The 25559-nt window shown below is 44.3% G+C and overlaps 1 protein-coding gene across 1 annotated transcript in view; it reads left to right on the top strand.

Moving 5' to 3' along the window:
* The window catches only part of HEG1 (heart development protein with EGF like domains 1), a 50975-nt gene extending 30587 nt beyond the window's left edge, over positions 1-20388 (top strand). The window contains exons 12-21 of the mRNA XM_058810005.1: positions 46-165; positions 1786-1880; positions 2670-2728; positions 3162-3322; positions 5040-5174; positions 9879-9921; positions 10024-10061; positions 10549-10636; positions 12064-12238; positions 13815-20388. Coding sequence (XP_058665988.1) covers positions 46-165; positions 1786-1880; positions 2670-2728; positions 3162-3322; positions 5040-5174; positions 9879-9921; positions 10024-10061; positions 10549-10636; positions 12064-12238; positions 13815-13964 — 1064 coding nt within the window. The 3' untranslated portion in view covers positions 13965-20388. The remainder of the gene's footprint in view (positions 1-45; positions 166-1785; positions 1881-2669; positions 2729-3161; positions 3323-5039; positions 5175-9878; positions 9922-10023; positions 10062-10548; positions 10637-12063; positions 12239-13814) is intronic.
* The last annotated feature ends 5171 nt before the right edge of the window (positions 20389-25559 follow it).

The following is a 25559-nucleotide window of genomic DNA, read 5'->3' as shown; positions in this document are numbered from 1 at the left end:
AGTATAATATTTTTTGTTGTTTTGTTGTTTTTTTTACTTTTATAGAGGTGGATAAATGTCTTTCCAACCCTTGTCCTGCACTGGCCACCTGCAGCAACACCCATGGCTCCTATATCTGTCAGTGTCCTCTTGGATATGAGCTGGAAAAAGGAAAGTGCAATTTAGGTAAGAAAACAAAAGTGAAAAACCAGGGATGGAAATAATTATCTTTAATGTTCTAAAATAAATTGACTTAGACTCAGAACTAGTTCAGAAGCTTAATGTTCCTCCCAACCACCTCTTTTATCAGAGCCTTTTAGTGTTTATACAAGTGTAGTGTCTAATGCCTGTTGTGTTGGGCTGCCTGGGGAGCAGGCAGAGATATCTGAGTTCTTCTTAAAAACTCAGCAATGGAGCAGTGGGCTCAGGCTTGTTAGTAAGGACAGATGTGCCCCTTCTGCTCCTGATGTGTTTTAAAACCCCCAAAAAGCATCCAGCAGCTTATCAGCCCTGCAAACTCTGGTGGAGGCACTTGGCTTGGGAGAAGTGAGGGGGGCTGTTGTGTAACCTGGCTTCAGTGGGATCAGCCATGTGTGGAAAGTTAAGCAGCCGTGGTGAAAGTCTTTGTGAGATCAAGGTCTGGTTTCAGACCTTTAGAATTTTTTGAGCAGCACAGTTATTAGCTGGAACTCAGGTTCTGACCCCTTCCTTTCTATCAGAGGACTCTCGGTCTCAAGGACTTACAATATTCCAGTGTAAAGGGGAAATTGTTTTCATAGATTTTCTTTTGACCCTTAATCAACGAGGATTAGAGGCATGGAAATTTTGCTAAGGAAACATGGGCGAGGTGTCCCTGAAGAGTGTTTTGGAACATTTCTTCAAGTTGGAATATGTCAGCTTCTAATTTAGAGACTTGTTTTGATTATGCCTTGAACTGGAGTATGGACAGATTATATAAACACTGTGAAGGTGATTCTCATCATAATTTTTGTCTGGAGCTGTTACATTAGAGATGTCTGAGATACAATTTGTGGTGAAGATAGGTTCAGTGGATGAGAAACAAATGGGAAAGAATTGAGGACTTTATAATGTTATCTGCAACTGTATTTGTTTTTCTGGTGGAACATAAAGCTGGAATTCTGAGTTCTCAGTTCCACTGAGTATCTCATGACACTTAATACAAGATTTAGGGGTATTATCTCTGCAAGTCTGGACAACTCAGATTATTGCATTCTGCTGCTGCGAATCAAATATGAATCTAAGCACAGAAAAATGCATCTTTTGGACCTCTTTTCAAATGTCATTGCTCATTCTCTCCAGCAGTTTGAAAAATGAAAATATCCTTTCTACAGTGCTTTATTTTGACTTGCTGATTTGATTTCCTTCCATTGCAGGGAAAAGTAAGAGATTTGACATAATTTGACCCCCAACTATCATAAATAGCTTTGGTACCTGATACTGTCTTCCTACTAAATTTACCCATCTCTCTCTGTGTTCAGGAATCTATTTAAGTTAGTCTGTGCTTCTGCATGAAATGTATGAACACTGAAGTGAAATGCTGTCTGTTCAGCAGCACTGAACTCTGGAATTTGCCTGGGACTGTGGGAACATTGCAGCAACCCTTGGGAAAAAAACCCAAGGCTATGACTTTGCTTTACTGGGGCAGTGACTCTCAGATCTGAGTTTTCTGTATGCCTTGTAAAGGGATTTTCCATGCAAACAGCCTCTCATGTAAGGCAGATAAAACCACATTTACACATGGCACAGAGATGTGTTCCAGCTAACTTGTCTTATTCTACTTTTTAGTGAGAATATTTATTGGCCAGGTTCCCCTGAAACTTAACATCACCCATGGGAAGTACACAGAACTCTTCCACGTGGAGAGGGAGATCCTGGAGGTGGTGAGTGTCCTTGCTGGGACTTGGGCAGTGCTGGTGGCACAAGTCCCCTTCACTCCTCTTATGATTGTCACATTTCCCAGCCATTCAGTTTGAGCCATGTGGCTCTTGCTCAGTTGAGAGCCAGTGCTGGGCAGGCTCTTGGCTTCCCCAAAGGCTGTGCCATCAATAGCTCCAAAGAGACCCATGGGCTGGGGGTCATCTGCACATCCCTGTGCAGTTCCTATCCAGATCTCTGCATGCACAAGCTCATCCTGTTAGTGGTTCCTGGGATGGGTACACTTCATTCCAGCTCTTTGGAGATGGATTTGGAGATGCTGCCAAAGGAAGGTGGTGCTGGGTGGAGTCACTGTGATGCTGCCTGCACAGCTTGTGCTGGGGAGTAAATACAAACAACTGCACAGACCCAGGGTCAGGGAAGAGCTGCAGTCTCCAAGGGTGCTGCTTTGAGGCTGGCCTTGCATGGGGCTCTCTCCCTGCTGACATCTGGCTCAGCCCTCACCTTTGTGATCATTACACAGCACGGCGACGGGCAGATGCTCGTGTCAAAATCCCCAAGGCTGTGCAATGGTGACTTTCTCCATCCTTGAGTGACAACAGGGCAGTGCCTCTCTCTTATAGAGCAGATAAACCTCTGGGATGCTCAGAGCCCCCTTGGTCTCAGCAGGCATCTCTGGGAAACACAGGGGATGGTGTCAGTGACCCAGGAGGACTGTCCCATGCTACATCCCATGGGGCTGCCTCCTTCCATCATGCCCTGGGCACTAACAGCTGCTCTCTCCCTCCTTGCAGCTCAATGCATCGCTGTCAGGCTTGCCAGGATACCACCATTCCACAGTTAAGGCAAGCAGGTAAGGCTAAGGCTGCCAGGGGAAGAATGAGACACTTGAGCATTTGGGATCTTCACCTTGAGAGCCACACTCTCCATTTTGAGTCAGTGCTTGATGCAATCCAGCCTGGCAGTGGTACAGGGCATGAGGAATGCCTGACCAGCCTGCCAGGCTCACCTGCAAGTACTCTCCTCCTGCCCTGAGCAGCTTGGGGATGGCCTGCCCAGGAGGGATTTATGGCTGGTTCCAAAGTGAGCTACCAGCATCCTTTCCAGCTCCATATTCTCCTCTCTGGGTATTGGTTAGTCCTGGTTTTAAGGTCTGTCACAGTGCATGTAGTGCTGTGTCTGTGGTAAGCATCTCCTGTATTAACAGCCGTTCTATGTATGAGGTGCTAATGATGACATCAAACTGACCTGTGAAACTCAGGGCTGTTTTTTGTTTTGTTTATTAGGGAGGCAAATTTTGTGCACGTTTCAGTGCAATCCACGTTCTCTTTAGCATCCAACGTGACTTTCTTCGATGTTATCAGCAGTGTGAAAAGCTACATTCGAGCTTGCAAATCCCCCACTGAAGCCTGCCAGTTCATATCAAGCCTGAAATCACTTCACAGAGGTAAATAGCATCTGGAAGGGCTGTGGCAGGAGGGGAAAGGGATGTTTTATTTGGCTCCTTTTATAAAAGGGGGACAGCATTTTGTCATTTGGAAAAATCCCTCTGTATCTTTTTATCTTGCTTAAATGGGAGTCATCTTAAGAACCTCCCAGTACAAAAGGGATGCAGATACCAAGCCTTATCTTTTCCACATGTGTGAGAAATCTGCCTCTGTGAAAATTTGTGCAGCACAGGATTAGAGACATTGTAGGGATGCCTTTCATCTCTGGGATGTGACACTGGGCCCAGCAAGATGAAAAAACTGTAACTCTTAATTTCACACGTGTGGCTGGGAGCCAGGGAAATGGTGTGAAAGCCCAGAGACAAAACCCTGCTGGTGAGCTCAATTAGAGCTGCTGGAGGCTGCCCAGCAAGCCCTGCTCTCCTGCCTGCCCACTTTCAGTTCTGCAGGTTGTAAAATGGTTCACAATCAGTGAGAACTGTGATTTCTGTATTGAATGCTCCATCTGCCCAAGGGCAGTGTGGATACAGCACAGAAAGATGTGGGGAAGGACACCAGTGACCTTCTCCGGGTGGACCCCAATGCTGTGCCCTGGCATCTCCCAGCTCTCACCTCCTGAGGAAGGGATGGAGGAGATTTATCTGTGAGAGATTTCTGCAAGGAAACTGCTGCACGTGCTGTTTTGTGACTTTTGGGTTCAAGGCTTTAAGGTTTGGCCTCAAGGAGGATGAAGGGTGGCAATGCTTAGCCTGGCTTTAGTGGCAAACCCCCAGTATCATTTTGGCAAAGTAAACATGCAGATGAGAAGTTCAGTTTATGCTTTTATTGCAATGTATTGTAACAAATTATTTTTGTAACTTATACATAATGTGCTGTATTTTAAAGTCATACTCAGCCCATGGTTTGCTTTAAATTATTTGGATAAACATACTTGGATTATACTTACCCATTACCTCTGATACAGTGCTTCTGTAAAGTCAACTTCTAACTTGAAATAAGCAGAGTAAGAAACAAATTATATTCCTGTGTAAGTACCTAAAAGAAAACATGTCAGATTAAAAAAACCCTGATCTAGCAAGGAAAGGTTTATAAAAGGAGAGTGCCAAACGAGTGACATATTTTCCATAAAATCCTGTTTCTCACAAATATTTATTAATTCCATTTAGTCTGACCTCCCAGTAAAAATGTAAATTTGATGTCACAATTTCCATCATTTATCCACAGTTTTGCTGAATGCTCATTGTAACAAATCTGACTTTCTAAATTAAAACACTGCTTCAAAGTGATATAAATGAAAGTACAATTTTTTGTTTGAAAAATGGAAAAATCCAGTGCTTAGTACTGAAATGGAAAAGAATTGGTTTTGTGTAATGTTTTGCTTGATATAAACTTAAAAATTGATTTGTTGAACTATGTCAGGGGATGAATGTGTTTGAGCTTGAGCCAAACCAGATTTCTCTTTTTCATTTCCCCTTCTGCTTCCAAACTGAAACATTTATTATTCACCCCCTCTATTTGCCTGTGCAAATGATGGTAGATACACAAGAAATGGTGACACAGGGTAATGTTGACTCCCTCCTAATGGAACAAATATTACTTAAAAAAAAAAAATTATTAAATCAGCACATCAACTGAATGGGATGCCTAGGGAAAGCAAATGTGCATAATGGTGGGTTCAGAGAGAACCATGCTGATGTTGGCCACTCTTACCAACAGCTGGCAGCTTGTGCAGACAGAAGGACCCTGAATGTGACAAGGAAACTTCAGAATGCACCGACTTTGATGGGGTTGCTCTCTGCCAGTGCAAAAGTGGGTACTTCAAATACAACAAGATGGACCACTCCTGCAGAGGTACTGCTCTTTATGTGGTGTACTTTGCCTGGATTTTCCTCAAAGTTTTTGTTGCAGTGGAAATGAGTGTGTGCTTGTAGTGCTGTGCCTGCAAAACCCTCGATATTATGAATAAATATTAGCAGCTCAAGTTTCTTTTATTTAGTTAGGGGACTTTTCAGCAGACACTGAAGACACAGTGTCTCTCTAGGAATAATATTATCTCTTTCTGGAGCCTGCTGTGAGTCTCAGTGATTGAGGAGAGGGAGAAAGGGGCCTGGCTGCTTTGGGCTCCAGTTCAGTGGCACAGAGCAGAGATGATGTGTGTCTCTGCCTGTTTTGATTTTGTCTGAACTCTCAGTGAACTTAGGGGAAGTGCTTTAAACTCAAAAGCTTATATTAATATATCATCAGTATTTTAAAAATTTGTATCTGAAAATGGTTATGAATTTGTTTTTCAGGTGAGTTCCAAATAGAAATTTTAAGCTTAAAGATATTTTAATGGTATTTTTTAGCTACTCCTCAGATCAACAAATCTGGTTTTGCTGCATTTTAAACAAAGTCTTTACATGCCAATGTTCAAAATGACTTCTGGAGGATCAGGGTGTCCATTCCCTAGTTTGTGGTTGCTGTAAGGCTTTTCTGATGACATATCAATAACAATTGCAGTAGTGGTAATATATTGCTTCTGGCACTGCCTGCTGGGTTGCTCTTGAAATAGGCGGAGATGTTTTGTCAGTTCCAAATCTGAGAGTGAGAAAAATGTGCCTGGAAATAACTCATGTGCTATGGGAGGGACAGCTCATAGATGGGCATCTCTGCTTGCCAGGTCATGGCCCTGCCTCTCCTGCACTCTGTGGCTCCTTTGTGACCAAACCTTTCTCTCTGTGTTTTCCTCCTTTCCCCATATCTTGTATGTTGGAGGAAGGATTTCTTTTGGGAAATATTGAGCATCTCCACCAACCCTAGAGAGTCAGAGAGGGGCCTATGTAGTGAGTGAGGAGCTGAGCTGAAACTTGAGAGATTTTTACCCAATTCTTGTTCCATCATGGAGTGTGGGGACCCAGGGAAAGTTACTCCATTTGTCTTGTCCATGCCTCTTGCCAAGCAGTGAAGATAAATACCTGAAAGGCTGTGAGGCACTTGGGTGTGATGGTTGCACAGGGCTAAGAGATCTAAGACCTCGAACGTATGATTACTCCATACTTAAGAAACTTATTTGCTGTGGAAAATATGAAAACCTTATCTGGAAACAGTGAGGCCTAAATGCCACCTTCATCTCACTGCTGTGGGTAGGAAACATCTTATTGATCTTATTGAGGGTGTCTGAGGGACAGGGCTGATGCTGGATTTAGGCAGCAGTGCAGAGGCATGAGGGCAGCACTGGCTGCATGGTGCCCCTCTCTGACAAGATGCCAGATTTTCATTATCACTTGTGCCCATCTGGGCAAGCCAGGTGGTTGGGATTTTTAAAGGCTTTTCAAAAGCCAAGCTATGGCCCCCATTTTGATATTCAGGGCTATTTTGCTGATAAATATAGCATACAATATACCAGCCTCTTTGAAAACCTCTGCCCTTTTAGTGCCTAAACAGGAACCAAGGTCTCGTGAGCATCCGACCCTCATTGTGGGCTGTGAAAATGTGGTCTAGGAGCTCCAATTATAGGATTTGCAAAGGGGGAAATGGCTATTGTGCTGCCCTGTCCGGTCTCCCCCGTGGGAAGGCTGGGAGAATTGCCTGCACTGACCCACAGGATTTGTTCTGTCCTCCTTGAGGCATCTGTCCCCAGGGACATGCTTGGGAAAGCAAGCCATGGGCCAGGGAAGGGTTGGGTCTCTGAGCCACAGGAGGTCCAGCATGTTGGCCAGGGTACCTCTTGATGTGCTGTTCAGTGTCTCTGGGTTGCTGCTGATTTTCAGCTTCTCAGTATCTGTATGGCTATTTCAGTACCAGAGCAGCAAACCCAATGTGCCAGCCTTTCAAGGGCATGCTATTTTTACCAGTACAGAGTGTTTCTGGAGCGAAGCAAGGAGCAGCAAAGCAGGTTTCCAAAGAGACCCCTGAGTGTCTTTTGGGAAGGCAAAGGAATCCTAGGTTGAAGAGCACAACTCAACAGCTTTGCTTGGCCCCTGACCCTTAGGCCTTTCCTCTGTTCCCTGCTTGTGTTTGGAGTCTTGCCAAGTGAGTATGACAGTGAGAGTTCTCCTGGGAATGTGTTCAAAGGAGCAGCAAAGATGCCAAAGGAGAAAGCAAAGTGGCAGGAAAAGACACAGGGAGGAGAGGAAAATACATAAGCACCAAGTTTTTAAGTAAGACAGAGAAATGCATATTCAGGCTCTTGCTCTTCCTCTTTTCTGCTCCCATATCCCCCTGACCTGAGAGCTGTGTGCCAGCGAGGTGCCAGGGCTGTCCTGCCCATGACACTGCTCCAGGTGTCATGCCTCACACACATTGCTGAGCTTAGAGTGGGCTCCAGCACCTGCCTGCCTGCTCCTGCAGCCTTCCCAGCATGCAGGGGGTGGGCTGGAGCTGGGATACACAGGGCTCTGTGCTCATTAGAGAAGGAAACTCCTGTGAGCTGTGAGGGGATGCTTCCCTCCCTTCCACTGCACTTTCTGTTACTGCCCAATCCTGTGGTGGAATGTTCACTCCATAATGTTTTCAGTCTGCTTTTGTTAGCAAGGGAAAGGAGCAACCCATCCAGTCTCCTCCTTTAGCTAATGCCCCAGTGAGATGAATGAGCCAGGCAAGGATTCTTTGGGATTTGCTATCCTTGCCCTGGCTGTTTGCTGACTGGGGCTCTTAACTCTTTCAGTTACCTCTGCTCTCCTCCTTTACTTCAAAGAAATCATCTTAGAGGGAGCAAAATATACCTGGTACAAAAAGCATCACAGTGTGATGCAGCAGGGGGGCTGTGTAATGAGCTTCACCTTCCCCATCCTCAGCTCTGGAAAAATAAATGGAATGAGGGAGGTGGTGGTGGAGTAGTGGGGCCACATAGATCAAAGAAAGGTGTGCAAGACCAGGTATTGTGGGCATCAGCCCCCCACCATCACTGGTGCCACTTGCTACAGCAAGTCTGTGTCTGCAGCCACAGAAGTGATGTGAGTGCCGCAGTCTTCTGTGTCCACACATCCTGAGGATGTGAGATAGGCAGAAGATGGTAAATTTTGTTATCCCTGGGCTTGCAACATCTATTTCTGGGAATTAGAAATCAAAAGGGTCAAAGAGAACCTGTGAGCGTTCAGAGAAAAGCTGCAGTAATTAGGGAGACTCAAAGATCTCAGTGGCCTTGGCTTTATTAAAGATAAAGGAGTGATTTGGTTGTGAGGAGGAGAAATCTAATCATATAACCTTTTCCAATCTCATAAGTAAACATCCAAAGTCTGGAATTTGACACTGGGGTAATTCAGACCAGAAAGAAGGTGAATGTTTTAATGGCTGAGGAAAATTAACTTTGTGAGCTTCTGACCCAGTGCTGTGGTTGATTGTCTGTCATTGAAAATATTAAAATCAGTCTTGGGTGTTTCTGTAAAATGTAGCTCCAGTCCAAGTATTTGATTTGAAACTGGAATTAAATTTAGGGAAATTCTGTGACAGTTTTAAGCAAAAGTGTTTGATGGGGGAAAAATCCATAAGCATTTTTGTTTTCATTGAACAATTCCCCATGGAATGTGCTACAGGGCGTTTCCAGACCTTGGGTGATGTCTTGCTGACCCCCAAGGGCTGCTGCCTGTGCTAGCTCTGGCTTGCCCCTCTGTCCAAAGTGACTCTGTCTCTGTCACTCCTGCTCTGGCTTGTCCCTCTGCCAAAGTGACTCTGTTTGTGTCATTCCTGCCCAGGCCTTTGAGTGACCACCTTCACTGCCTCTGTGAAAGGCAGCAGATCTGCCAGAGCTCTGGTGGGACTATTGCTGAGAAAAATAGTGATCTTACCAGTATTTTGAACCTTATAGTTGTGCATCCTGTGTATCATCCCCTTTGCTGTTCATCAGAAGGGTGGTATAATTTCCTCAGATAATTTAGGATAGCTGTCCATAAGCATGGAAATTATTTTATTTTGAAGTGATGGTTCCAGTTTTTCACCAACATTTTGCACATAGCAGTTTTCTGGATTATCTAGACCTAATAAATTAACTTTCTATTGAAAAATTTTCTCTTCATATAGTAAAATATGATATCTCAAAATTTGATTTAGCTGCAAATTTGAAAAATCTGAAAAAAAGGTGACATGAGAAAAAACAACATCAGCATCCCACTTTGGGTTACCCTGACTGTGTTTGCATAATGTCTTGTTGCAGTATTAACATTTAAATGTAATTGATAACATGTGCCAATGCTGAAGTAGCATAGTTTAAGTGGACTTTCAAAATGAAAACTGGAGGCACTTGCACATTTTTTGCTTTGCTGTTTTGTGTGAAGCAGCACAAGTGTGCAGTGAGTTTTCATTTGGGCAAGAAGCTCTGCTGGGAATGCTAGCAGCCCTCCCTGTGCCAGGCTCCAAACTGGCTCCGCTTGGGAGCCCTGAAATGGTTCCATTAAAGTCAGCAGGAGGTATAATTTACCCTATTCACCTCAAGTGCCCGATGTTTTGCCCCGGCCAGAGGACATCCAGCCGCCCATCCAGCGCACGGCGGTGCAGCCGGGGGCGGGCGGGTGAGGCTGCGCTGGGAAATCCCTGCCGGCTCCACTGCGCGGTGCTCATGGCCCTTCTTTCTGCTTTCAGCCTGTGAAGATGGATATAAGCTGGAAAACGAGACCTGTGTGAGGTATGGTGACTGTTCTGCCCTCCTCCCACCCCACCATCCTTGCTCTGGTGACCTGTTGGCACAACTGAGCTGCTGAAACTCCCTGTTGTTCTCTGTTCCCAGCTGCCCCTTTGGCTTGGGTGGATTCAACTGTGGAAACCGTGAGTATCAAATTTCATTCCTTTCGTTTTCTACAGTGTCAGAAATAGGAGGTTTGAAAGAAATAATTGCAAGTGACTGTGTCTAAAGTGCAGTAGGTACACACCACTTTTTTCAGTGCTTTTTGTTCCTTCATTTTCTGTTAAAAGTAATTTTGTGGACCTTCTTTTACAAGGCTGACTTAATGTCATTTAAGAAAAGGAGATCTCCTTTCCCTGTATGGTCTGTCAGGATAGCACATATAGTGGGTACTCTTGAAGCTAGATATTTGAAGGTAAATCCATTTGAGTTACTCTGATCTATCAGTGAAGGCAATCTATTCCTTAGGGAATCAAGAACTTGTTTCTATTTCTTAGGGCTATTTTGCTTACGGGAAGGGGGGAAGGTGGGAAATAAGCAGCTAATCCCTTTGCATGGGGACTGTGGGTATGTTACACTGGGGTTTAAACCACACTGCTGTTTCTCAGCCTCTGTCTCTCCTGTCTGCAGCCTATCAGCTGATCACGGTGGTGATTGCAGCTGCAGGAGGGGGACTGCTGCTGATCATGGGCATTGCACTGATTGTCACCTGCTGCCGGTAGGTACTGCTGCCAGCCCGCCTCAGTGCCACTGGATTGCACCACACCCAGAGTCCCCCGTGTGAGCTCTTAAGGACTAAAACATAGCGCAGCTAAGGACCAAAACATAGGTGAAAACATAGGCTAAGCAAGTGGGGTAATCTGAGATACAGAAGTATCACACTGTGCTTTCATTTGGGGAATTTTTAATTTTTTTCCCCAGCAGCCAGGCTAAACAATGGACTGGGTGTTTCTTAAAGGTACACCTGGAAATCATGTCCTCCAAGTATGGAGAGGCAGGGGAGTCGTTCCCAATGCAGAGCTGTAAGGCTCTGAAGCCAGGAAGCAGACCTCAAAAGTGCAAGCTAAGTAGAAAGGAGCAGTTTAGGCAACAGGAGAGGTTACTTGCTGTTGCTCAAGTGGTGTTCGAGTGTATTTAAGGCTATTTTCATCCATCTTTATGGACAAGTCCTGCATGTGCTCTCACTGTGTGTGTCTCTCCCTCTCACACACACACTCACACACATACACACCTCATTCCCATACCAGCAGGTGGCTTTGGACATGATGTGTTTGCCTAGTAATCTCTATTTCCTGATTCATGTTATCTGAAAAGGGATGCCTTGCAGTAACACCTTCTCCCTGCTATTCCAGTTCCCAAATCTAGGATTTCAAAGCTCTCTAATAAAGCTGGCAACTGGATTTGTCAGTAATATCGATGTGGCAGTGGTTTGGTTGTGCCCATGTTACCCTATATTTTCAGCCAGGGGGATGCCAGCAAACCCCAGCCAGAAGATGAGGTGGCCCAGAGTGCAGATCTCCACAAGGGTGGACTGATCTCATGAGCCTTGGCCTTGGGCAGCTTATGTAACTTCCTGGAGGATACTCTTCTTTGACCTGGAAGTGTCACCAAAGTCCACACATTAAGTCCTGGAAGGACATTTGGTGTCACTCAGGCCAGCTCCTTGCAGGTCTTACTTCTTAGGAATTAACATAGTTCCTACAAGTGCTGTAGTTAATAGCATGGGGACTTCCATATGTTTTTCTTCCTCCATTTCCATGATTTTTCCATTGACTTAGATGAACACACATGTTTTCAAGAGACAAGGGGCATAGCTGGAACAGGAGGGGTTCAAACTGAATGTAGGGAAATATTCTTTCACCAAGGGAGCAGTAAGGCAGTGGAACAGGTTGCTCAGGGAGGTTACCATGTAACTTTGGAGATTTCAAATCCCACCTGATAATGCCCTGAGCTGCATGACCTGATTTCATATCTGACTTGGCTTCAGAGCAGATGGCTGGACTGTAGTCCTTCTGAGGTGATCTTTGTTCCCAGTCAAGATTCGTGACATCAAATAATGATCTCTCCTGAGATCATGCCAGAAGTGTATACAAGACAGCAGGATAAGTTGTAAGTTTTCACTTTCCCTCATTCTTTTATAAACAGGAAGAATAAAAATGACATAAGTAAACTGATTTTCAAGAGTGGGGATTTCCAGATGTCACCTTATGCTGAATATCCGAAGAATCCCCGGGCACAGGAGTGGGGCAGAGAGACCATCGAGATGCAGGAGAATGGAAGCACCAAGAACCTGTTGCAGATGACAGATGTGTATTATTCGGTATCTATCCATAGATTCACTTTTAACCCTTTGTGCCTCGTACAGGAAAGAGATATTCCTTTCTTTTTGGAAGTGCAGATCCCTTTCCTGCAAGATAAAAGGGCAAAGTAAATGTCTTCCATAGCAAGGCATTTTAGGAGTCCTATAGGCTCTAGGTATTACCTGTGATGAATATCACAAAGAGATGTCATTAGGAAGAATGCTGAGGAAATGTCTAGGAATAGTTTGGTAAAAATGCCCAAAAATCCCAATCCTGGAGTAGAGAAGGACAGTTAAAGGTTTTGGATAAACTGCTAGCATTCCCTGTTGGCAGTTTTCTCCTGTCCACCCTCACTGATGAAGGGGAAGGTTGAAACCTCTGTCTGGGGAACTTGGCCCCAGAATAGGAAGATGCTGGTCACTAAGGACCCCTCTTTTCCTCCATTCCTTCCCTCTCCAAGGTACATGAGGAGCATCCCTTCAGCTCTGAGGAATTAAGGACTAATAGGCTGTGTAGGGCACAGAAAGACACAAGCTCCAGTTGTTATGGCATGGTTGGTACCATCTGCTAATGGCTGTATCCAGAGCTGTGGTGCTGCTGTATCATCTGTCACTCATTTTCAGCAACATGTCCTTAAGGTGTGTGTGGGTTGCTCATGAGAGTGAAAGTCACAGGATTTCACCCAAATCACACATTCTGGTCTCCTTGCTTTCCAGAGCAGAGAGCTTTACTATTTTCCTGGCTTATATTTTAAGTTTTTCAGTGAGCAAATTTATTGGGTTGCACAGCATGGAGTTGAACAATTCTCCTTCATGCTTCCACTAAGAATGAGATATTTGAAATGAAAATACATTGCCTAATTTTTTAGACTAAATAAAGATTCTCATTATGCTGGGAACAAGAAATGGAAACTTTTTAGCAAGCAGTAGGTGATGAGGGTTTTGCAGGGATCTGCTCTATAACAGATTAAACCCAGAAGCTTCATGTTATTCACTGGGTGAAAGGATTGTACAGACTTGATCTTAGGCATCAATGTTCCTCCACCAAGTGTCCCCAGGAATCTTACTTAGTTACAGGAAGGGGAGAGAAAGGAAGATCAGATAGTCTTGTATTTGACATATAATTCAAGGGTCTGTGTTGGGAGATGAGGTACCTATGGTAAATGGGGAGAGAAGTGCCCAGGTAATACTCAGAGCAGGAGACAACCTTTGATTTTCTGTAATTGTCTCCTTTAAGGATGGCTCTAGGATGCTATCCTTTAAATGAGAGTTGTTTCAATACCTGAGCTCAGCAGTAGACTTTTTTTTTTTTTAATTAAAATTTAACTGTGTACTTAGACTGCACTTGGCAGAGTCAGGTAAGTTTCAAATCTGTTCATTGGCCAGATGTTGAAATTAGATTTCATTATAATAATCCCTTCAGGCAATACAGCAAAAATGGTTCTAGATTATAGAGATCATTAGAGATCCCATTGTTCACTCTGCCTACTGATCCAACAGCAAAGAAATATGGTAATGCTGTGCTTGAAGAAGGATTTGAGTGTGAGAATAAGACCCTTTTTATTTAATTTTTTTTTGTTTTGTTTTGCTAATACAGCCAACTGGACTGAGAAATCCTGAACTGGAAAGAAATGGACTTTTTCCTCCCTACACTGGTTTGCCTGGATCTCGACATTCGTGCATCTACCCTGGACAATACAATCCGTCCTTCATTAGTGATGAAACCAGAAGAAGAGACTACTTTTAGCAAAGAGTGGAGAGGGAGTGGAAGATTGACACAGTTGTGTGGCCCTTAATTCCCAGGTGCAATCTGTCTCCTGGGTAGTTGAGGCCACATCAATCTTACTCTTCCCATTTAATAGGAAGGACTTTGAACTTCATGCTGAGCATTGCTGCCCTGAGGGACGGTCACAGTTGCTGAGCATCAGAGAGGAGGAGGAGGAAGAGGAGGGAATGGCTCAAGAAGCACATCACTAAAAGACCCAGTGGGAAGCTAACACGTGTACTCCTTATTCATTCTTCACTCTTGGCGCTACACGGGCAAGCATGGATCAGTACAGGCAGATGGACTGTGCCCAGCACTCTGCATTGAATACCACTAGGGAGTGTCTTGTTTACAGATCTCGTTCACTGTTGACTGTGCTTGTCTTCCTAGCCAGCCTTCATGCAAAGATTCACTGTGCAATTGCTTTTGGTCAGGCAAGTTTGTCCACTCCCTTTTAGATCACTGCCTCGCTGTCGGTTTCATGTATGATAGGGAAGCTGACTTATGTTCACCTTCATACTGGTAAAAGTTCTCCAGATTTCTGGGTCCTTGCCAAAGCCAGGTGTCTGGCAATATTGGCTGAATTTGTGGATTCATTGTCTCCAAGGAGTGTGGGAAGGTTAGTCACACCACTGCAATTTTAACAGAAAAAAGGCACAGTTGTTCCTCTGTGCTGCTTTGAAATCTTCTGTATGTAGAGAATGTTGTTGTTTTGTCAACCAATATTGTTCAGAAGTGATGCCACTACATGCCATCAGGGTGCTTCCATGTGGGATCCTTTGGGGCTCTGTTTCCCTGCAAGGATTTAAATGCCTGTAGACACAGCAATACAATATTAAGTAATTACTCACAGGGAAGAAGAAGATGAGCTGTGAATTCAGAATGTTTTTTACGAGGAACCTGTGAAGGAGTAATAATGCTGTAGTCTTGGCTGGGTAGAGGAACCTGAATTCTGGGCACTGAAGGTGGGATATGTTTTCAAACCTCCAGAGTCCACCTTGAATTTGTAGGCACTGTGGAGACTTTCAGTGCATTGGAAAAGAGGGCTTACTGCAGTCAGTTGCATTTAAGGAAGAGAAAAACATGATGCTTGCAATCCTGGCATAGCAAAGATCACTTATGTTGAAGTGTTTTTCTTTCTTCCATCCTAGTTTCGAGTGATTCAGACCAGGCAAGTTTCCTCACCCAGGTGTATTTGTTCATATTAGCAGAAGCTGAAGAATTTAAGTTACTGCATTTCTCACCAAAGATCAGGCTGAAAATTATGGACTGTATTCTGACCTAAAGTGAGTTGTGGAAAGAGATCTTACTAATCACAGAACCTGGAATGGGTTGGAAGGGATCTTACAGATCATTTTTTTCCAGTTCCTCTGCCATAAGCAGGGACACCTTCCACTAGACCAGGTTTCTCAAAGCCCCATCCAACCTGGCTTTGAACACTTGCAGGGATTGGCAACTTCTCTGGGCAACCTGTTTCAGTGCCTCACCATTCTCATAGTGAAGAATTTCTTTCTTGTAACTAATCTAAATCTACTTTCTTTGCTTTAAAATAATTTTCCTTGTCCTATCCCTGCATGCCTTTGTGAAAAGTCCCTCTCCAGCTTTCTTGTAGGCCTCCTTTAGTTACTGGAAGGTGCTCTAAGGTCTCCCTGGAGCCTACTTTTCTCCAGGCTGAACTGCCCCAACTTTCTCAGACTGTCTTCACAGGAGAGGTGCTCCAGCCTCTGACCACCTTTGTGGCCTCCTCTGGCCTCACTTCTTCTGATGGGAGCACTGAACACAGCGCTGCAGGTGGGGTCTCAGGGGAGCAGAGTGGAGGGAGAGAATCTGGTGCTGCCCAGGACACAGTTGGCTTTCTGGGCTGTGAGAGCACATTGCTGGGTCATGTTGAGCTTCTCACCAACCAACACCCCAAGTCCTCGGGGTTAGTTTCTATTCTCCAAGAGCCTGCATTTGTGCTGGGGACTGCCCTGGCTCACATGTGGGAAATATAATTAAATATCATGAAGTATATTTACCACTTATCTTTACTGCACTGTTAATCTGAGTCACCCAAAGCCTGTTTAGATACAAGGTCCAGATGCAGTTTCTCCTCTTGAATGTGAATGTGCTTTTAATTCAAGGTGGCTGCTTGTACAAGGATAAGAAATAGCACAGTTCCATTGCCACTAACTCACCACATCTGTAGTGTGCACATAAGCTGATATTCCCTTCTCCCCCACCATGCTTTAAAAGACACAGTACTCACAGCTAAGTTCATTAGGTAGCTCAGCTGACTGAAGCACTGAGGATCATGGGGTGCATCCCCCAAAGTGTCTAACCCTAATTCAGATGCTCATGTGTTGTGTGGCTGCTCACTGGAGGCAAACCTGGGGGGATGAAGAGCTCTCTATCAGGAAGGGGGTACTTGCATCCTACAGATGGTGTGAGTTCCCAGATCCTTTCCCAGCACTTCAAAGGCTCTTGTGTTCCCTACCAAAGGTCAGTAACTGGTATCCAGAGGGAAGTGAGACAGCAACAGGCAATTATAAGCTGTGTTGGCTTAGAGGTTTCTGGTCCCTGCTCACAGTTGCTTCTGTTTTCTCAAAACTTCAAGACAGGAAAGGTGCCCCAGATGTGCCTGAGAAGGCACAGTTCAGTGCACCAGCCATAGCACACAAACACACTGTCTCTTTTATGCCTCAGCTCTTGTCTTCTGTGCAGAAGCAGCAGGGTGAGCTTGCAGAGAACCAGAGCTTTATGGACACCCAGGGCAGTACCCTTTGTACTTGCATGAACTTTTGGTGACAATGCATGCAGCTTCACACCTGTCTGATCCACAATCAGCCTTGCAGCTGGTAGTGCACAGCTGATCTCAGCTGTAGGGGGAAAGGAATGGATGCTCATAGGAAGTACAGCTACCTAAGGAAGTGTATTTAAGGAAAGCTCTACTTACAGTGTCCAAAATATTACAACAGGTAAAGCACAAGAATTAGCTGTTCGTTGCCATGCTGATCAGAGTTTTCATCCAGGACAGAAAGGGCTGCCTTTCACCTGGTATGGAGCAGAGCTGTGTTTTTGTTACAAAAGAAAAGAAGACGCAATTCATGCAAAATCTAAATCCAAAGCCTATAGACAAGCACTGGACTTTGTCCCTTTTTAGCAAAGTAGCTTGTGATAAGATGTCCCAGCAATGCTGAGAACCCCATGATTTTCCCATGTGCCAGCATTTCCTCAGATGGGGAAGCATTTAGGCCTATGCTTATAGGCAAAAATGTTTAACTGCTTGGTTAGTTCAAAGACTGGGAGATGAACTTCTGCGTGTCAGGTACAAGGGCAAAGTATGGCACACCAACTCACAATTGCAGTCCTTCTGCACAAAGAGTATATGAACAAAACTTCTGGTCTGTATCTCCCAGCACATGGCAAATTGCAAGGGATTTGAGTGGAATTGAGTGAATTTCTAAAGAAAGCACACAAAAGTTTGACAGTAATAATTTTAATATCTTAATGGTCTTCAAATTCTTGCCGAATTATATCTGGAGAGAAAGAGTCTCAGTAAATCCAGCAGGATTTTCTGAGTGAGGACTGCAAAACTTGGAATTTTCTGAAAGAGTGTTATTGCACTGAAATTTTCTCTCTGCCAATGGAAGTAAACATCGGGGCGTTTCTTGTGAGAGTTTATCCATTGCAGCCTGACCTTCTGTGTAGCTTGGATAAGGAAGGAGTCTCAGACCCAAGGCATAGTCCACATAAGGAGGGGAAAAAGGGTCTCTCCTGGCTTGCCACATCTTCTCTGGGTGTTTTAGGAGGCCCTGCCCAGCAGGCAAGAGAGGGGTTCAGGCAGGAGGAGTCAGCGCCCAGGTGAGTGCAGGTGCTTTCCCCGGGTGTTCCAGGAAGCTTTTGCGAAGGTGACAGAGGCAGCCTGGGGTGATCCACCAGCCCAGCTGCAACCTGTGCTGCAGTGCTCCTGTCTCCAGCCAGACACCACCCACTCCCAGCTCCCCTGGGACACGAGGGGTGGGTGCAGAGCACTGTGCTGTGTCACGGTTTGTGGTGGTTGTTTCACTGCAGTGTTCACTGCCTCACCCAGCAGCAGGGACTCACCCAGCCACAGCAGGGATGGGGGGCAGTGTTTCAGTGCTGGTTGTCTCTGTGTAAAGCTGCCACCAGGACCCTCTCTGTGTCTGCCATGAACAAAGCTCCCTTTGGCAGTGGAGTGGGGCTTGTCACTCCTCTTGGGTATAAGAAGGGTCTCTCTGTGCCCTCCAGCCCACTTTCAAAATCAGATACTTCTCTGTTCACAACCTAACTCCCTGTAGGATATTTCTCATCATCCAGCTTATTTCTCATCTCTCTTTTAGATTACTTCTAGCTACCCCAAACTGAAAATTTTGAGCACACTGGATGTGTGGGATTCCCCTTTTTGCCAAGGGGAATCATTCTCCACTGTGTGAGAGAATAGGAGGGAAGTGGCATGTCTTTGGTATGGAGAATGCAAGTGGTTCAGCCAGATGTGGGGAAAGGAAGAAAAACTACACTAAGACTGCTCATAAATTGCTATTGCTCCTGGCTGCTGTGGAAAGTGAGGGGAGGAGTCAGCAATGACCCAAGGGCAGTTGTGTGGGTGTGTTTTTAATTAAATTTGGGAAAAAAATGCTAATTCTGTTGCTTGACAGGAAAAACTGTGAGAGGCATGTGTTTGCTGCTATGGTGCTCTGCCAGTTATACAGACAAAATGCCTTACCCCCAAAAATACCCCTGACAGTCAGCATAGGAGAGGCAGTCCCAGTGAACTGATCAGCAAAACACAGATTTGAGGAATCTTTCAGTAGGCATCTTGAACATACAGTCTTCCTGTGTCCTGCTGCTTGCCCTGTCCTTCCAGCTGCACTGGGAAAATCAGGCTTAGTTTTTTCACACTGTTGAAACCTCACAGCACTGAATTGGGCCATAAGTGGATAAACTGGACCAGGTTTTACCCCACACTGGAAGGGTTAGGTTTTATAGCAGCAATGAATCTCATTGCTCTTGTGGCATTTCCTGTAAGACCTACTGGCACAGTCATGTACTGAGTTACTGCTCATGAACTGCTTTATGAAAGTTATCTGCCTCCACACTCTTTATTGCTATTTAAAAATAGCAATAAATTGCAGTTAGAGAGAGGTATTTATCACTGTGAAATTGTTTGTGTCAGTACTTGTACAGGTTGTTTGCTGGGACCTGAGTGAGCACAGAGTGGGTTTGGACATTGCTGCAGATATGCTGAGTTGCTTTCCCAGGACTTGTCTCTGATGCTGGTCAATGGCCATATGCATTCCAAACCCAGCTGGAATTTTCATTCCCTAATAGTAATCTTTAGCTTTCTTCCTTAAATTAACAAGAAGGGATGCATTTTAGTTAAATGCTCTTCCTATGCTGACTAATGTTTTTTCCTCTTTACACACAAAGGATGTAATCCAGCATCCCCACAGTGACTGGGCAACTCTCCCATGGAATGTAAAGAAATTTTTTTTAGGCCTGAATTACTCCACCACCAGGGTCACCTGCATGTAGTACATGATTTCCCATGGCTCTGTCCGCCTGTTTCTGTGATACTGTTCCTGCCTCTCCATGTTTTTTCTGTTCTTTTTTTTAAAGCATAATTATTACTGTAGCGGAACCTGTGTTATGTGAAAATGAACAAAACAGCTTCAAGATTGGAAACAGTTTCCTGGGAAGAGTGTGAATGTGAATTTTGTGTAGTTGTTTTACTGGTCAGCCTGCCTCTTTCCTATCCTGTAGTATCTAGGGATGTAGAGATGCTTCCTGCTGTCACACATGTCAGCTGCTCTGCAGATCACTCTTGCCTGTCCCTTTAGAAATTAAGCAAGATCTCCTAGTTTCAGAAGGGGTATGTCCTATGCTTATAAGAGTCTGGGACCTTTTCAATGTACATTTAATTCTTCATTCCCTTGAGCTGCTGAAATTGAAAAGCAGGGGAGAAATTCACAAAGGAGTAAGAAGTACCAAAATTAAAAAAAAAAAAAAGAATATGCTTAATTAATTTGCAGAAGTGTGACTTTTAGTACTGTGAGATCAAGTGTGGGATGACACCTTTTCTGTGTCTAGTCTGTGTTGCATAATATCCTTGTTGAGGGAACACCTAGCAAGGGTACCTGATGTCCCTCCAAAGTGGTATTGAAATGCTAAATTGCTCAGTCTCTATTTCAATGAAATGCTAGAAGAGATGGGAGTCCCTACTTGGGTTAATGGCTGCAGCAGGCAGCCCCCAGATCAGCAAAATCCTGTATGGAAAAGTCCTGTGGAATACAGTGAACACTGATCACCTCTCTTGAATACGGCTATAGAATTTGCTGGACATTAAAAGTCTTCAATAAAATCTGCTAGGATGGATTTACTTAATAGAAAAAAAAAAAAAAAAGAAGCTCAACAGGATAAATATTTACTACTCAACAGGATAAATATTTACTACCTTCATTTTTAAAGGCAATCCTGTTAAACTCAGTCATTTGCTTTAAACCCATTAAATTCCACAGGACTTTGTCCCAGTCAAAGGTGAAACTTGGTGTGTAAAATCATAATGATTTATTTAAGCAGCTTTTAGAATCTCAGTAGTAAAGCTCACCTTTTGTGAACTCTCTTCCAAAAGATAAATTTTCAGCATTTGTTTGTGCTTCTTTACAACCTGAATGTAAACCTGCTTTATGTTCTTGACATTGCTCCACTCCCTTCCCTCTGTCTCTGAATGTTTGCTTCCAAGTCTCTGGGGTTCTGAGGATGTTTTCCAAACCAGTATTATTTAAAGTTGTATCATATTTTCAGCCTCCACTAATTATACAGTACTGTAGTAGCAAAATATAATTTTTAAGGATTGGATTATTTTTATACCTGCATCCAATATTATTAAATCTGGCGTTATAGTCAGTATCATAAAAGGATACAATAAAACAATGAATATTACTATGTCCCTGCTTTTTATTGTATTTAGCTTTGCCTGTAAAGGGAAACATGTGCAATTTTTAGGTGGTTTTAATTATTATTATACATCTAATCCAGAAAATTAGGAATTGCATAGAAAAGAAATTGCTTTTGTTCTTCTGATGGTGCTTCCTGATAGAATAACTAAATTGAAAAGCAAAGAAGAAATGGGTATTTTCTGTTAGTTGTGCCAAACAAAATTCTGCTCAGCTGAAATACAAGTTGTGTTCTGATGCATTTACCTTGGTGGCACCAAGCAACTCAGTCTAATTTTAATTTTTCCTCAGTTTAATTTTTGCTGGAACTGGTAAAGCTGTTTGTTTATGTGTGTGAGTGCATGTTGGAGGGGAGGAAAACCTCAGGAGAGGTGGGTGCAGCAGGGCTGTTTGCAAGGGCAAAGGACTGGACCTGAGATCAGTCCAGTCCCAGTAGAAACCAGCAGGGACAGTGGAGAATGCCCAGCTGAGTGTCCCTCAAAGGAAGAAGGAGGGCACCTTGAATCCAGAGGAACACTCAGGCTGCTGAGAAGAGGCACGGCTTGCAACAGCATCTGGAGCAATGGCAGGTAGGTTCATTTGGGGCAATTTTTTCAGTGTTGCTCCAGAGCAGTACAACTGTGACAGAAATCAGATGGGACTAAGGTGGGATTCATCTGTTCTATGAAAATTTAGGTGACCAGTTTGAACACATGATCTGGCTCTCCCAGTAGCCATGAAAAGAGACACACACCCACAGAGAGCACGTCACCCCATGGTGAGAGACCACTTACCATGACTGTCTCATATTATTCTGCTTTCTGTGTGAGGTTGGTATCTGTTAGGAAATTGGCAGTGTAAAACCACAGGTCACAACATTTCCATGGGACTAAGTAAAAGGTCTTTGGGGTTGTGGAGAAGGACATGATTTAACAGCCCTGCCCACTCCAGATTTGCATGTCAGTGCCTCTGAGATTACTGAGTGCATCCCTAGTGTCTGCCCTCAAACTCTTGGGAACCACCTGAAAAGGAGTTAAAGAGCATCTGCTTCCCCAGATTATGTGTGAATCTGTATCCGTAGCTAAAGCTTTGATATAGACTTCTGAAGCTTTTTTTAAACTTTTAGCTAATTAAAACATATATTTCTACTTATATATGTCATATATAATGGAGGAAGCAAACTTACATGAAATAACAAAATATAGATGAATCTAGTAAGAAAAAGGATTGAAAAAATGTGCAGGAAAAAAGTATTGACCTAGTGCACATAAAGAGCTGTAAAATAATTTTCCCTACCTTTTCTTCTGACAGCATGATTGCCTCTTGATGACATGCACTTTTAAATAGATAGATAAGGCCCTTTACTTTTGGTATTTCTTTTTCCTGCCATAAAAAAGTATTGACAATAGAGCAGCTACTGTTACTAAACATAGCATATTTTTTTATTCCATAATAATTGTTCAGTGTTCTTGATTGGCATATCTGAGTTTTGACACACAACAGTTTGATTTTTCAGCCTCTGGAAAGTTATTGAGTTATTTCTGCAAAGGAAGTTTTCTCTGTAGTTCCTTGCAGGACATCACAATTCCTGTGGCTGTGTGAGTCTGTCTGGACTAACAGTCAACTTCTTATTGTGCTTAATGTGTGCTTAATGACTTAATTATTAAGTGCAGTTTCACTGCTATCAGTTCTCCTCTTTGGTTAATTCTCTGTGTCTGTTCTCCTAAACGACCGTATCTCTGGTTTATAATATATAATTAATTTCCCCACAAATCACCAAGCAATAGGGCACAGAGCCTGTCACCCTCCTTCCTGGAGAGAGCCTGTTGTGACCACTGGTGTGTCACAAATGGGCAGGGAAGGGCAAGCAGAGATGAAAACTGCTAGTCCATGATGATCTGTGTCTGTTCAGGACATTGCTTCCTGGAGGAACTGGGGCCTTTTGCATTGCAAACGACTCACACTGCCAAAACTGTGATCGTAATAAACATAAACAACCAGCCAGGAATGGAAGTAAAGTTTAGAAATATAGGTAACACACCAGTTCCTGACGTGCACTCACTGTAGAGAACAGTTATAATGTGCAGGACTGCACACTCAGCCACTAGTCTTTAGTGTAGGCAGAAAAGCTGACCAGCCAGGAATGGAAGTAAAGTTTAGAAATATAGGTAACACACCAGTTCCTGACGTGCACTCACTGTAGAGAACAGTTATAATGTGCAGGACTGCACACTCAGCCACTAGTCTTTAGTGTAGGCAGAAAAGCTGCACCATTTACACCTGCTGAGGACCTGGCCCTCATTTTCTGTAGTGCCTGAGAAGTTCTTTTGGTCCCATGCACTTCCTTACAGCCAACAGGGAGATTTTTGAGACCTGGATTAATCCGGCTGCACCTTGAGGCAGCATTGGAAAATCAGAGTGTAATCTGGGAGATGGCCATTGCCAGAGGATGGGTGACACAAAGCTGTGCCACTCTCCAACAGCCAGGTTTGTCCTCCTCTGCACACCCACTCCCACCTGAAGCACCTGCTGGGCTCTGGGGCTCACAGCACTGAAATTTGTTATTCTGACAAGACTTTGGGATTCATTTTTGGATGTCCCTGAGGCTGGGAGGGTGGTGGTGGCCTGAGGTGGAGGCTGGACACTGGCCAAGCAGGTATGCACAGGGCACTGGGGCCAAACATTTCCCAGGCATTTCCTTCTCTTATTCTGTCAGCTTCCTGGCAAACCATTTTGAAGGAGGGGCCTGGAGGAATTGAATGATCTGATGGGCAATGGGCATGGGAGGCAGCAGCAGCAGGGCAGGAGCTGAATCCAGCATGGCCTGAAGGAGCACACAGAGGGAGAGGGGGCTGCCAGGGGGTCACTGTGGGGATTGGGGGTAGGTGTGGGGAGCAGGTCACACTGGAGGGACTTCAGGGACAGAGATACAAAGGAAGGCACAGGCAACCCCCCCACATTTCAGGCTCAGCATCCTGAGCAGGTTCACAGAGGGACAAGACTGCTCATTCCTTGTGCCAGCAGAGGCACACAACCATTTTTGCTGTCGGTAAGCCAGCAGTGCTTCCTGGTTCAGTGCAAGTTAAAAGTTTAAGACAGCCCTAAGCTCAGGAATGACTTTGAGTAATACTTCTGGTCTCTCTCACCCTCCTTCATTCAAGGAGATTAACCAAGACTGCATTTCTTGTTCTTAAAACAGAAAATCAAACAAAAGCAGACAAAGGGAGAGGCATTTACTACACAGAGCTGTTACGTGGCATTCAGTAGTGTGTTCATAACCCGCCTGTGTTGCTGGCAGTGGGGTGTGCCAGAGGAGACCAGGACCATAGCCATTAGAAGTGGCATTGCAGAGGATAATACACTGCTGGGTTGTTTGTCCTTCTTTTGTCTGGTAATGATGGCATAACCTGTGTTTACTTCAGAGAAAGACTTTAGTGGCAGTTGTGGCAGGATACAGAGTCACTCAGACCTTCAAAATGAGAGAAATTATACCTTTGCCGGAAAAGGAGGAACTGGAAATCACTGACCTGGCCCAGCTGACCTCAAGCAGTGCATTTTACTGGAGCACGAAGCAGAACTAACACTGGAAAACTTGGGCAGGGGAGGCAGCTGGAAGTAAGAGACTTTGGGATAACCAACTCCTGCCCACAGAGACCTTTTTTCCCATCTTGGTCTCTCACTGGCCATTTAAGAAGCTTCCTAGAGTCCAATGTTCATAAGTCTCAGTCTCCAACCTATTTTCCACACATCACAGCAGGGTTAACACCTGCTTAACACCTTTCTGGGCTTTTTGTCATTTCTAGATCTGCTGCAGGATTTCTGCTCCAGCCTGACATTCCCTGGTTGCAAATGTCTCTCTGGCAGAAATACACTTTGCCTCAAGCAAGGGAGGTTGCCACTCAGATAAAGACAAAAACACCTGCTGGCTGTCCTGCCTGCTCCTCCTTTTCACTCACCACTTTAGTGAGCCTGCAACATACATAAGAGGGCAACAAACAAAACAGCCATGATCACTGCCAGAAGGGCCAATGTCAGTCCTGTTTCTTTGATGTCAAAGGTGCAGGTGTTTTCTCTTTCTTTTTAACCTGTTAAGCAATAAGAAGTGCTTTAGCATAAGATTTTGCTCATAGGAAAAAAATAATTGGAATTTGTGGAATGAAGCTTGTCTGTACTGGTAATTTATTGCATGGGAAGTGAACATGTGGATCCCAGGTATTCTTTTCCAAGTGCATAATTAGCATATCTTGGGACGGGGTCACCTCTTCCCCTTTAAGAACAGATTATACTGTGCTCTTCATTTAATTTGCGTGGAAGATGTTGGTATGGAAAGCTGGCAGGGGATAGCTGAGGCACTGTCAGTTCCCATGTCAGCTTATTTAGCAGTAACTTCCTTGTATCAACAGATCTCAAGAATTTATGACTTAAAAGAAGAACGCTGCAGGTCCAGAAATCTCCTCCCAGCCTGAGGAGGAAGAAAAACACTGCTTGAATTTATCATTTGCCACTTTGCCACCTTGACGTCAGCTCAGGGCTGAGCTCTTTACCTGTGGCCGGGCCCTTAAATGAGCTGACGCCAGGAGAGAAAGGCACTTTCTCTGGGGCTTAGCAGCGAGTGGCAGCAGCACCACAAGTGGCAATGAGA

This window comes from Ammospiza caudacuta, chromosome 8 (assembly GCF_027887145.1).
Source record: "Ammospiza caudacuta isolate bAmmCau1 chromosome 8, bAmmCau1.pri, whole genome shotgun sequence".
NCBI classification, from domain to species: Eukaryota; Metazoa; Chordata; class Aves; order Passeriformes; family Passerellidae; genus Ammospiza; species Ammospiza caudacuta.
Note: the sequence above shows the minus strand (reverse complement) of the source record. Positions and strands in the feature narration are given on the sequence as shown.